This window comes from Myotis nattereri (assembly GCF_964212035.1).
Source record: "Myotis nattereri genome assembly, chromosome: 4".
NCBI lineage: Eukaryota > Metazoa > Chordata > Mammalia > Chiroptera > Vespertilionidae > Myotis > Myotis nattereri.
The window spans coordinates 81,471,801-81,485,846 of NC_138079.1; the positions used below are offsets into that span (position 1 = coordinate 81,471,801).

Sequence of the window (14,046 nt, forward strand, 5' to 3'; positions counted from 1 at the left end):
AGTGACCTCACAGCCTGGGGATGAGGCCAGCTTGTCTGCTTGAAGCCTTCTACTTAACTGCTTGTGCAAAACAGAACAAGATAAAAGTAATATCCGCTGAGAACATTTTTAATTAATTCATAAAAATAAAAATTTAGCTGTTGACTTAAAAATGGCTAATTCCCCTATGTTCATCAATTAGTAAAATGTGCAGAGATCCCTAGGCTTGTGTCATCCCCTACCTTACAGTCTTATGACAAATCCAAGGAATTGGACCTAATATATTATTGCTGCCCCCCCCCCTTATAGGAAGTATCATTTTATATAAATGTTGAAAATCAGCTGAAGAACTCTCATTTTCTAATACTGATAAGTTGCAAGATCACAGCTCTGAGATTTTGAACCTTAAAATCTCATCCTAGGCCTTACCATTCATGTCCCCATCGGCGATGGAATTGTAGCTGATAATGCTCATGTGCAGACATAGCAGAATCCCACTGGTTTCTGGAACTTTGGGAAACACGAATCAGTGCTCTGAGCAGTGAAACTTTTCACTCCAGACAGATAACTTATGCCTCTGAGCAGGAACTGCCAGAAGGCTCCATAGCAGTGTCACCCTGGACTTAGAGAAGAGAAGAAGTCTTCATGGTTGCTCTCAAAGGTCTCAGCTTCTCCAGGAAAGGTGCTGCCTCACCTATGGGCATCTCTCAGTGGATTAATGAACATGGAACTAAATTACAGCTGAATTAGACAGCACAGGTGGCCCTTAATTGAGACTCAACTAAGGCAGTCTCTTAACCTTTGGCCTAGGATCTTGGGGTATTTGTGCATCAATCTCTTGAAATCATATGTAGAATGTGTACATGCACATTTCATCAGATGAAGGTCTGTAGCTTTCTTCAGGTTCTCAAATAGTTCTGGGACCCAAAATGATTGGAGTCACTACTATGAAAACTCTAGAAGTAATATAGATAATTTTCTGAGATTAGTCACTTGATTTTCCTCCCATACAACTAGGTGGATCAAGCAAATAGCAACTAGCTGTTTATGTATGTCACTTTCCTGAACATAGCAAGCTTCTTAGAATGAAATAAGATCTATTCGCCAAATTAGAATTAGGTAAAACTTACTTTAAACAACCACAACAAAAAATGGCTAAAAACTTGGTAGGCTAAATTAAGAATTTGAAAAGCAGAGAAGCCACAAATTTACAAAATCAGTAAATGCATGCATCTAAGGCAGCTCTCCGCCATTTCTCACAACTGCCCCGTGAGCACAGTGATAGTGTTTCCCTGTCACAGATGGAGGACGTGAGGCACGGCAGCAGTAGCCAGTCATCCACGGTCACCTCTGCCCCAGGTATTGTGTTCCGTGAGCCTTATGATACCAAACACTAGCCTCTCTGAGCCCAGTCTCCATTTCTTCCTAATAAGTCCTGTTCATTGAAGTTGTCCTGTCAGGTTGTTCAGGTTGTGCCTGATTCTCATTTGTACCTTTAAAAGTGGTGGCCCCTCTTAACCTGAAGCTTAATGGCTCTCAGAGCGCTCTCCAGAGCCATGTGCCCTCTGAGAAGCTGGGGAGCAGGCTGTCCACCACGGCCCTGGGAAGAGGCATCAAGAAAAGGCGCTTTGAGCTCCAGTGGGCAGAGGCAGCTTAGACTGCAGGAATGGACTTTCAAATTGGAAATGGCCTGCTTTTCAGAAAAACAGAGCTGAGGAGCTCTTTCCCCTTCTCTTTCCTGCTGTGACCTAGGTCAAGTGGCCTGTTTTCTCAGCAAGACCTGATAACCTTGCAAATCGTGAAAGGAGCTGGTGCAGACGGCCCTGTAGTTTGAGGTTGTACAAGAGAGATCTCCCTGTGTGCTACTTAACCTCCTGAGCTCGGGTTTGGGACTAACCACCTCTGACAAATGCGGCAGGTGTTATTATCCAGGCCTCAGTTCATCCAAAGCCTGAAGGCTTGACAGAAACATTGTTGTGTGTAAGGAGAATGCAGGAGCAAAGCTGACTCTGTCTCCAGTGGAGTTTGTCACAAGTCTGGCTGAAGAAATGCTTTATAGAGTGCTTGCTCTGAGCCAGAACCCAGCAGACCAGACTCTGGGCCTTTAAACCCCATGTCTGATTATAACCTTGACACATATTTATCCTTCCAGACCCCAAGGTCTCAGTGATGACATCTCTCTTGGTTCTGTTTTCTCTCTAGGTCAGCGCTTATTTGGGGAGACCATCTTAGGGCTCACCCAAGGCTCTGTCTCCGACCTCCTCGCTCGCCCGAAGCCCTGGCACAAGCTCAGTCTGAAGGGACGGGAGCCCTTTGTCCGAATGCAGCTGTGGCTGAATGACCCCAACAACGTGGAGAAGCTGATGGACATGAAACGGATGGAAAAGAAAGGTAACTGTCCTGGCCAGTTGCTTTCGAATTTCTAAATGTGCTGTTTCTTTTAAAGCCTTCATGCAGAGCTGATGAGGAACACTGATCTATAATCAAGGGGCTATAAGGCAGGGCAAAGGATTTTTTTACTGTCATCTACCAAGGATGGGAAGATTTGTGTCTTTTTCTACCTAGCAGCCTAAACTCAAGGGCATTTTAGCACTAGGGAGCATTTTGACAATTCCTGATTGTCACCCTGGCGGTCAGTGTATCCTTTTTCTTCCTTCGGGAGAGTAAGGCCACCAAGAAATGAATAGCACAGCACTTAGTGGTGGCTGGTGTTTGTTGTCTTTCATCTTGTTTGGTGAGTGCAATATTACATTTATTGCACATGCACCACATGCCAGGGGCTTCCATATATTATCGTATTGGAGAGAGCATTAATCAATGCTTTTGTAGATAAACACACTCAGATTCAGAGAAGTTAGGTGCCTTAATTAAGGTCACCCGGCCTGGAAAATGGCAGAGCAAATTCCTGCCGGACAGCGGTCCTGCTTTGAGGAGCCTAGGGCCCTGGAGCCTGTGGCCTCCTAGAGGGCTCTGTGCAGCACTTTCCTCCAGCTCATCTGAACCCTCTCAAATGTTGGTCAGCATTCTCCTTTACGCTGGAGGCTACACCATGGGAGAAATCCTAAAGGATTTTCTTGGTGATGGAAAGTAATGCCTATTCCATCTCATGGTTTGCACTCCTACACGCTGCTTCTCATTAGTGAGTCCTCCCTTCAGAGGGGACAGTCCTGGGTCACTGACCTATAGTATGTGAGCCCACTCGGTGGCTGAATTCAAATCCCTTAGATGTGGATATCCGGTACAGCTGCTGGCCTGGCCATAAGAAGCTGTGACCGCCCTCCTTAAATCAGCTTTTGCTGAGAAGCTCATCCAGAGAGTGGGCATGACAACCATCAATGTGGCTGCCCCTGGCCCCAACTCCAGCTCATCTGAGCCCAGGTTTATATCCTCTGAATTCACCAAGAGAGGCTGCTGTTCACCACCAGCCCAGCATCACTGTCTCATCCACCCAGGGAAGGACTGGAGCTCCAGAAAGGAGCAAGAGTCTCTGATGCCTCCCCCAGGAGTTCATGGGCTGGCTGTTGTATCACAGAGACTCTTCAGTTCCTGAGCGCCTATTTGCCAGGCACTTAACCCACACAGAGACTTCCCTTCATCCACACAGCTCCATCCCATACAGATGGCGTTATCCAGAAAGATGGGTCTCTGGCATTATGAAACTTACATGATTTTAAGAGCCGGCGTAAGTAAAGAGCAGGAATCCAAACTCATTCAAAGCTGCTGCTCTCAGCTATGTACACGCCGCCTTGAGCTGAGTGCCTGCCACACTGGGACTGTGTGCCCAGGCGGCCCTCCACCCCACAGGGGGCCCTCCAGTGGGCTCATGCCCACCCTCGGGTGTGTAGACCAAGGCTCTGACACAGGCCACATCCTCTCGGGCAGCTCTAGACCAGCGGTTGCCAACCTTTCCGACCTCACGGACCACCAGTGGTCTGCGGACACCGGTTGGCGACCGCTGCTCTAGACAGTGCTACAACCTCCAGAGGCCTGGTGCCATATCACCACCCAAGTTTTTAAACATTTTTTAAAATTATAGGAAATTTCAAATATAGAAATAGAAAGAATGATACCATGAATCTAATATATCCATTACTGAGTTTCAGCAATTATCAGTGCTCACCCAAGCAATTTAAAATTTTCTGCACTCTGTCAAAAGGCAGTGTCCTCCCTCCTTGAGCTTGCTAAGTGCAGGAGCTCCCTCATCCAGTGGCAGGTCTGAAGGTCCAGGTCCGGGCCAGTCTTGCAGACATCAGCAGAGAGGCAAGCCCTGGTTCTAACACTCCCTGATGTATGTCTCCTCCCGGGCCAGTGGCAGAGTATCTTAGCCCCCGGAAATAGATGGAGGGTGGGAAGGGGCCTTCTACTTTCTACACGGGCTCTGGGCGCCATCTTGTGTTACAAAAGAGTTACTGTTTCAATGGGGCCCCTCCTCACATCCCAAGGTCCCTGAGCGATGTGGCCCCGCTGTCATCTCTCCCTGGTAGAGATGCTCACTAGATAAACCTTCACCAGCCCCAGTGGGAGACCAAGGCACCTGTTCCATCAGTACTTCCTGTGATCTCCATAGACTACTGGTCACCTGCCCAACAGGATGGGGCTGGCGGACAGATCAGGCTCATTTCTTTCTGGCCTCTCAACTCTATCATATTAATGGGGGTGGGAGGAGTGAGGAAAAGAGATTGGCCTTCTTAATTGTTTCCTAGTTCTAATCATAAAATGGCAAGTTAAGTAGCCTAAGTTTCTGCATCTGTAAAATGAGAGTAATAATGTTAACCTTTTCAGGTGTGAGGATTAAAAAGAATGTACCCAGTATAATAAGCAGCACACATAAGTGCTCAGTGATAGTTACTAAAATAATATATGTATTCCTTCAAAATCAATGAAAATAAGCTGTGCTACCAGGCTAGCCTAGGTTAAAAAGTCTGCACCAGGTAATCCACACTAGGATTCACATGGACACTATGCTTCCTTCTCTTTCATAAAGCCTTTCTTCTCCCTTCAGCTCAAACCTTTTATTGCTCTTCCTTTCTTCCTTCCCTCTAAACCTTTCTCTACCCCAGTCTGCCTTCTGCTTTTTGTTACCTTCGTGAGATGGCCCTTCACCCAACACACGGTCACAGCACCGAGACACATACATATATGCAGCCTCTGCCAGCTCATGGGCAAGGCTCCTCTCCCTGGAGGCCACAGATGCACCTTGACAGTCTATACCAGGGGTGGGCAAACTTTTTGACTCGAGGGCCACAATGGGTTCTTAAACTGGACCGGAGGGCCGGAACAAAAGCATGGATGGAGTGTTTGTGTGAACTAATATAAATTCAAAGTAAATATCATTACATAAAAGGGTACGGTTTTTTGTTTTTTTTTTAGTTTTATTCATTTCAAATGGGCAGATCTGGCCCGCGGGCCATAGTTTGCCCACGGCTGGTCTATACTCTACTTCTGTGGCTCCCATGGACACAACCTCAGACCCTGCTCCCATGCTGTGGCCAGATGGGACCACCATTGGGCAGAGCAGCCAGTGCTGTCCAGAACAGACATCAGTCCTGTCACTTCCTACCTGTGTGACCTCAGGGAAATCATTCAGCCTCTCTAAGCTTCAGTTTCTTCCTCTGTACAAAGGGATGATAACAGTCTCTCCCCTTGTGGGACTGAGGATTAATGGTAAATGTTAGCTGATGATGATGATGATACTGCCACAACTAATACTATGTGCCATTTGAATTAAATATTTCTCATCTTCCATCAGTTTTAAGTTTTAAAGACTTTTCAGACTGTATTTCAAACTAGTTCACTAGGAAGATCACTATGGAGGATTCGTTTGCTCAAGAAGCTTAGTGGTTAGTGATGCATAACCATCAGAGTTGCCAATGAAGCACAGACAACACTAATAAAACGGAGAGAACCTGAAAGCTAGGACTCGCCTTCCATTTGCCTCGCAGCTCATTCGGCACATCCCCAGCGACAGTCACACTCTGAGTCTCAGAGCCCTGCAGCCAGCCCACTCCCCACTGCTCCTCCCAAGCCCTACCCACAGTAAAAACAGACATCTGCACATGCACTCCCCTCGTTTCCAGCTTCTGTGCCTTCTCCTCTCTCCTACTGCCCTTTCCAGGGCTGGCCACGTGTCTCCCCAAGCTCTGAGCCTATGCCAGCCACTTCTCCACTCCTGGGTTGGCTCCTGCCTCCTCAAAGCTCATTCCAGCAGGCTTTAAGTCCCCTTCTCATCATCATCTGCCAGCTTCCTGCTCATTCCTACGCTTTCTCAAGACTGTGCCCCGGTATCACTGTCTTCCTCCATGTTCACACCCTACCTCGCCCAGGGAGATTTTCTGACCCACCTGACCCATACCACACCTGGCCCTGACGTTTTTTGACCTCCTCAACCCTTGGCTGTTCCCAAATATTGTTATCACCCATTACTCTCTCTCTCAAAGTCTAAATTCAGGTATCCCACTCACTGACCACCTCCTACCATCCTTCCATCTTTTCATGTTTCTCTGTTCATTCCACCTTATCCAACATGGTCCCCAGATATCCTCTGCCCATCTCTCCAGCCTTATGTCCGACAACTCCTCCTACACCACTGCCCCTTTTGCATGCACACACACACACACACACACACACACACAAAACACACTTTAACCATGCTGTTGTGTAGCTCTGTGTCTTTGCGCATGCTGTTCCCACTATCTGGAGCAGCCTCCTACCATATTCTACCTCATCACCTATTTTTTCTGATTAATCCCTCTTTGTCCTTCAAGATTCAATTTAAATATCATCTCCTCAGAAGCCTCCCCTGACCTCTCCACAGGCTGACCTGAGTAATTTCCCTCTGTGCCCTCCACTAAACTAGTCATGCAGGGACCAATGGGAACCTCCCATTATAACAGAGCAGGTCCTTGATGAATGTGTGTTAGGTTTCGGAATGGTTCTAGTTCAAGTGTTTTGAGATGTTCTTGGGAGAGTAGAGCAGATCAGCCTGATGCCACAATCCACACAGAAGTAATCGCAATCCAACCTGGCCAGGTGGCTCAGTTGGTTAGTCATCCCATACACCAAAGGGTTGCTGGTTCTATTCCCGGTCAGGGCACATACGTAGGTTGCCGGTTTGATTCCCAGTCGGGACACATAGGAGAGACAACCAATCCATGTTTCTCATGTTGATGTTTCTCTCGCTCTCCCCCCCCCCTCTAAAATCAATAAAAACATATCCTTAAGTAAGGATTTTTAAAAAGTGATCTCAATCCAGTTATATACCATGTACTGTGAGGGGCAGGGGCTTGGGCAGATGTCACATCTGGGCCTGCCCTCAGTCTGACTGCTCTCCCTTCCTCAGCCTACATGAAGCGGCGGCACAGCTCCGTCAGCGACAGCCAGCCCTGCGAGCCTCCCTCCGTTGGCATTGACTACAGCCAAGGCGCAAGCCCTCAGCCCCAGCACCAGCTGAAGAAACCCCGTGTGGTGCTGGCTCCTGAAGAGAAGGAAGCTCTGAAACGAGCATATCAGCAAAAGCCATACCCGTCACCAAAAACCATCGAAGAACTCGCCACCCAGCTCAACTTGAAAACCAGCACTGTCATCAACTGGTTCCACAATTACAGGTAGGATCCTGCTCTCAGCCAGTAAATCATGGCTCCAAGAGAACACGCTTTCAGCCCTTGGGCACAGGTTGGTCTGTAGCACAGAGTGGCCATCAGTGGTACACAAGAAGGATCTTCACTGTGCCCCCCAGCATACTGGGTCTCAGAACTTGGTTAGTTCTCAGTAATTTGGCCAGTTAGGTGGTTTTTTATGCTACTTTATTGGCATTCTTAACTCCAAAGATACAGGGTCATATAGTTACAAACAGTCCACATCCATGACAAGGAAAAAAAATTTCCTCTCATATATATCATTTAATAAGGGAAAGCGTAGGCATTCATGGTTCCATAGTAATGAATGTTTCTTAAGTGATTTTTGCATGCTTTCTCGGGGTCTTTTATGGTATTGTTTTCCAAATTAGTTTGATTGGTTTTGTAAGTAAATTCAGTAGTGTAAAACCCTTTTTTGGGGGAAAGTTCATGAGTTAATGAAGATTCACTGAGCATCTACTAGACTTCCAGACACTGAGCTAAGTGTTTTAACCAACACTGTATCACTCGATCCTCACAACTATATGATGGATATAGTATTGTCTGCATTCTACAGATGAAAAATATAAAACCAGAGCAAGAAAAGGCTGAGTGATCTCCTTGTAGAGCAAAGTAAACTGAGGTCACATGTTTGATTAGATAGTGGAAATTCACTGGAAGATACTGAGCTGCTGATCACAGAGCTGCTGATCATAGCTGTAACGAAGACTTCCTACTGCTGGAAACTAAGAATTTCCAGTGGCCTGATGGAAACTCCTGCTTTTTTCATTTCTTACTATATAAGGGGCCATCTCAATTGCAAGTTCTCATCAGAACATCATTTTCTATAGGGCTCAATAAAACCAGGGTAAGTGCTCCTGTGTAGCTAGTGTGGGTAGGGCCCTCACAGTTATCCAAAACAAGTGGCAGGCCAGAGATCATAGACAGTCAAGGGCTAGAGGGAGGAGTTGTGTCTCTAACTGGGCCCTGATAGGTTCTGCTGGAGTTTCGGAAGGAGCCCAATAAACTTCCCAGCTTCTGAACAAATTGGAAAATTTTTAAATATTAGATGGGAGCCAAAATAGCATCTTTATTGCTGATAAAGGCTATGTTAACAGATGTAGCTTAGTGTGAGAGCTGAACAGACCTGCTAGCTCCGATGAGGACAAAGAATTTACAGGAGCGGAGTACAAACAGCTTAATCATCCTAATTTACCAACAGATAAAAACAGGTAAAGTGAGGCCAGCAGTTACAATAATGGAGCTCCCTCTACATGGAAGGAAACTTCGACAATAGTAAATAAGTGATGGGGAGAGAATGATTCAAAATATGGGCAGAGGTACGCCGGAGCCTCTCCTTGCCAGGTGTTAGGTCATCCCATTTCACTGTCTAGATACACAGGTGCATTTGAATATGTACTTTCAAGTCTTCAAGTTAGGTCCGTTTTAATGCAAGTATTATAACTCTGGATAGCAGTGCATGGAGCTATAGATTACTGATTATCCAGGTCAGTGATGGCGAACCTATGACATGCGTGTCAGAGGTGACACGCAAACTCATTTTTTTGGTTGATTTTTCTTTGTTAAATGGCATTTAAATATATAAAATAAATATCAAAAATATAAGTCTTTGTTTTACTATGGTTGCAAACATCAAAAAATTTCTATAGGTGACACGGCACCAGAGTTAAGTTAGAGTTTTTCAAAATGCTGACACACCGAGCTCAAAAGGTTCGCCATCAATGACCTAGGTAAAGGTGCTACTAATGACACAGAATATCTCCAAAACCATTTTCCCTGGTCCTGCCGGGGCCACCTTTTCTCCAGATCTTGTTCAGGCCTCAGCTGAGTGTCAATCGCTGCCTCCTGGCCAGAGCGCACACTCTCCAGGTTTCTCAGCTGTTGTCACTCAACTTCCTGGTCTCATGACTACCATGGTAATGCCCATCACATGGTGGTCAAATGGTCATTGTGGAGATGCAAATTCAATTATACACCCTGGTCAAAAATACAGAAGAAGGAAAGAGGAAGAATAGCAATAACACCTCATGACTTAATAAATGAGCTCGGGTCTGGATCTAGAGTAGATGCTTTCTTTCAAAAATAACTCAACAAAACAGGCGGGGCTATGGGAAAGCAAAGAGCAGAGATTAGTTTTAGCTACAGAGATCTGGAGAAATATCTTGGAGGTATGAGATATACAGGGTCTTGAAAGAAGAACAAGAATGTTATACGCCATGAAATAGGCCACCTTACCCACAGAGCTTCATGCAAGGACTGGCACACAGTAGTACTCAGCACACATCACTGAATGTGTTTAATTCCTAAACGAGAAAGCAGTTTCTTACATTCTTTCTGTGGGAGTTAAACAGCAGATACTGATTTTATTTTCTCCTGTCCCCCTGGAACCTTCAGGGAATACTGCTTGGATCAGTTTTTGCCCCCATCCAAAAAATAAAACTTTACTTCCTCTTACCCTTTCACCCTAAGGAAATTAGAAGTATCTTAGAGTGACCATTTACCTAGGAATGTGACCAGGAATGCCAGAACAACATACCACAGAATGCCTGGTCTCCTGGAAGAGCAGGTCCACCCAGTAAAAACTCTTTCAAACCTAAAAGCCATGGTGGCCTGAGAACCTTGCATGACACACCTGAAAAACAGATCTGTTCCTGGAACCTGGTCTTTCCTAGACCAGAAGACAGTATTCCTCTTAGACATGGAGACAGTTCTAGGACAAGAAGGATGATGTCTTATATCTGTTGAGCACAGAATATAGGGTGGGGCAACAGTAGGTTTACAGTTGTCTGTGGAAAATAATATAATATAATAATAAATAAATAGTGCAAATATAAACTTTGTTTCATGTATTCACAATTGTAAATCTACTTTTGCCCCGCCCTGTGTGTGCCAGACTCTGAGCCAAGAGCTTTATGAGTGTTATCTTACTAGGCCCTCCAGTCAGTAGTTGAGTGTGGGGCTGCCAGCCCCATTTTACAGAGAAAGGTTATAGACACTGAGCCGGTGAGGGTGTCGCCTGGAACCCGTGCCCCCAGGCATGAAGCTGCCCTTTCCCTCCCCCAGCCCATCTAGCTTAGCCTCAGCACGTGTAATTCTGGCGTTCAAAAGGCAGCTGCATGAAGTTCCTTCCTTTTTCTTTTTTTGTCTACTTTGTGTCCTAGATTAACATTTTATTTAATCTTCACATCAAGCTCAAAAAGGTTAAGGAAATTAACCCGTGAAATTATCCAAGTTGCACGGGTAGTAAATGACAAAGTCAGATTTTAAACCCAGGATTGCGTTCTAAAAAGCCTGTGCCCTGTGCTGGGCCAGTCTGCCCCTGAGACTCAGAGTTAGTATCTGGGCCTGTGACCTGGCTAGACTACACCTTTAGCTGCCCTTCTAGCCTCCCACCTCCCCAGCGAGGGTGCAGTAGGATTAGGTGTTCACTGCAACTAGCATTTCCAGCTGCCAACGGGCTTTAAAGCCAGTAAAGCCAGTTTGCCCTCCCAGCATAGTGCCCAGGAACCTGTTGACAGGAACTGCCATTTCTCAGGCTCCCACGGTCGCCCCAGGGAAGGAGGAAAGTCTTCTTGACCCCTGGGAACTTCTAGGGGCTTCAGGACCTCACCCTACACCTCAGGCTCAGAAATCATCTTCAGGACAAGAGTCAGAGCTCACCCTCTGCAGGGAACAAATGATTATGTGGCAGATAGCTGACACCCTGGACTAAACTACAGCCAGATTCTCCCTGGCCCAACACTTCCCACACCCAACACAGGACCTGACATACAGTGAGGTTTCCAGAAACATTACCTTCATTGAATTATATTTACTGCAGAAAATATTTTCCTCATTCCTCACCCAAGGGCTTTCTGCAGGACACTGGACTTGGCGGTCATTTACCTGAAGATCCTTTTCCACTCACGGCTGGCTTTTCCAGCTCTTTGGAATACACACCTAGAGAGACTTCTGGTTGAGCCTAGTACCGTCAGCATGATGGGAGGAGAAGTTCTGGTGCCAACAGCTTAATAAGAGCCCTTTCATGGTGCCTCCAAGGGCTCGGAAACGGGGACGGCCATGGCCCCAGTTATTTCTTTCCGACCCAACGAAGTGCTGGAGCACACGCTCCACTGAGCTGCACGCGGCTCGATTAAAACAGGCGTGGGGCACATGCTTGGTCTCCTTCCTGCTTGATCGAAGTGACCTTCCCTGGTCTTCTCCTTTCAGAGGAGGAAATCAGTTGAAACATAGTTTGATGGAATCCCACTTCAGCCTTGACCAGCGCCCCTGCCCTATGGCTGGGAGAAAAGTTATGGATGCCGAAGGTTTCACTCTGGGCATTGCCTCACAATTGGTTCTCTCCGGCCTCCTGTAATTCCATTTACTCCGCCGCCAGCGTTTGTTCCTGTGGACCAGCAGGCCCCATGCTGGGCCTGGGGTGTGCGGAGCGTACATGGGACCTGGCCGTTCGCCGCCCAGTTAGCGGTGGGTGGGATGGAGACGGAGGTGCCATGAGATGAGTAACACTGCCCTCCATCCCGGTGGAGGACTGGCTGGCATTGCCACCAGCGGGCGGGACAGCTTATGCCCAGGCACAGCGTGTGGGAAACAAAGTGCGGGCTGAGCTGGGCTCCTGGCTAGGCCCGGGGTGGGCAGGGACTGGCCGGCGGGCAGCGGAGGAGCCGGGCTCCGCCTGCGGCCGGGCAGCAGGGCGAGGCGTGGGGATGGGAGGGCAGGGCCGTGCCCACCCGTGCACAGCAGCTCAGGGCGCCTCCCTCTTGTGTCTCGTAGGTCTCGGATCCGCAGAGAACTGTTCATTGAGGAGATTCAGGCCGGGAGCCAGGGCCAGGCCGGGGCCAGCGACTCCCCGTCGGCCCGCAGCAGCCGGCCGGCGCCCAGCTCCGAGGGCGACAGCTGTGACGGCGTGGAAGCCGCCGAGGGCCCGGGCGCCGCGGACGCTGAGGAGTCGGGCGGCCCCGCGGCCGCCGCCAAGTCTCAGGGAGGGCCCGCCGAGGCCGCCGCCCCGGAGGAGCGAGGAGAGGAGGCGCCGCGGCCGGCGGAGAAGGCGGAGCCGACGCCCTCGGGGACCCCGGCCCCGCAGGACGCCGACGAGGGCCGAGCCCGGGCACCGCTGCCGCCCGAAGGCCCCGCGGACGGCCCGCGGCCTGTGCCAAACCCCGCGGCCGCCGCCGGGGAGGACGCCGCTACCTCAGCCGCCCCGGGAGAGGGCCCCGCCCGGGCCCGGGACGCCGCCCCGAGTTCCGCTTTGCCAAGCACCAGCGCGCCGGCCGCCCGCAGGCCCAGCTCGCTGCAGAGCCTCTTCGGCCTCCCCGAGGCGGCGCGCCGGGACTCGCGAGACAACCCCTTGAGGAAGAAGAAGGCCGCGAACTTGAACAGCATCATCCACCGCCTGGAGAAGGCCGCCAGCCGCGAGGAGCCCATCGAATGGGAGTTCTGAGGCGCAGCCCGCCGCCCGCCCGGCCGGGATGGAGCCGAGCCGAGCGGGGGCGCAGGGCGGCGCCGACTCCGCGGCCCGGACCGTGTTGCGCACTTACTGCCCTGCGGGCCACAGGGCAAAATCGCCATAGGCCAAGGTGCATATAGAAAACAAAGGAGCATTAAGCCCAATCTTTGTCGTGTTTTCAAGGAAGAAAACGGAAATGTGTAGTCGAGCTTTTTTGTACCCTGAAGTGTTTTTTTTATTGCCCTAAGTGATTTCCACAGGTTCTGGAATAACTCTTACAGCTTTGCCTTGCGCCCTCCTCTTTCGTGTGGGCTTTAAAAAAAAATCAAACCCACATATTAAAAGGGGGCTTTTTATCTGCCATCTAATGGCTTCAGAGCGATAATACACTATTATCTTCTTAAACCAGGAAAGGGGGAGGGGGGATTTTTCAGAAAAATTAAAAAAGAAAGTTTTTGTAGCTGTTCAGTTGCCACTAAGAGATTGCACAGTCAAACCGACTCTAAACACACTAGTTTGGATTCCTAAATATTTTCAAGTAAAGAATCTTCTCGTTTGAAACTTTGAATTAAAATAAAACACATTTACTCCACATATTTTTTAACAAAAAGAAAAGTCACATCAGGAAAATAACTGATTTTGTGGTAGCTGATGTAGTGTTTTCTTGTACGTGAATAGAATCCTGACATGTAGTGCACATTGATCCATAGCTTTAACTGACTCTGGGCTTTTGCTGACCAGGGTCTGTTTAATACACTCCATTCTAGGCCAAATCAGGACAAAAAGAAAAGATCCGAATCTAGGTATTTTATAATCTGCTTTTTAACCTCTAACCGCAGAGCACGCTGATCAGACCTCATATCTCGGAGGTTTAGGAGACAAGTTAGAACTGTAGCACGTACCCGTTCATTTCGTTTAATTTATGGTGTCTACGTCTGTGTTAGTGCGTCTGCACATAGGTGAGCATTTGAAGAAAGGAGGAAAGAG

General features: G+C 48.3%; 1 protein-coding gene across 9 annotated transcripts in view; it reads left to right on the top strand.

Moving 5' to 3' along the window:
* The window catches only part of CUX1 (cut like homeobox 1), a gene marked incomplete at its 5' end in the record, with an annotated part of 366,038 nt that overhangs the window by 326,568 nt on the left and 25,424 nt on the right, over positions 1 to 14,046 (top strand). For 5 of the 9 annotated variants that reach the window (XM_081089618.1, XM_081089619.1, XM_081089620.1 and 2 more), the window contains 3 exons: positions 2,182 to 2,370; positions 7,319 to 7,583; positions 12,387 to 13,833. The exons of the other annotated variants lie outside the window; for them this stretch is intronic. In XM_081089618.1, coding sequence (XP_080945744.1) covers positions 2,182 to 2,370; positions 7,319 to 7,583; positions 12,387 to 13,053 — 1,121 coding nt within the window. In that variant the 3' untranslated portion in view covers positions 13,054 to 13,833. Of the gene's footprint in view, positions 1 to 2,181; positions 2,371 to 7,318; positions 7,584 to 12,386; positions 13,834 to 14,046 lie in introns of those variants that run through there. 9 annotated transcript variants of the gene reach the window in all.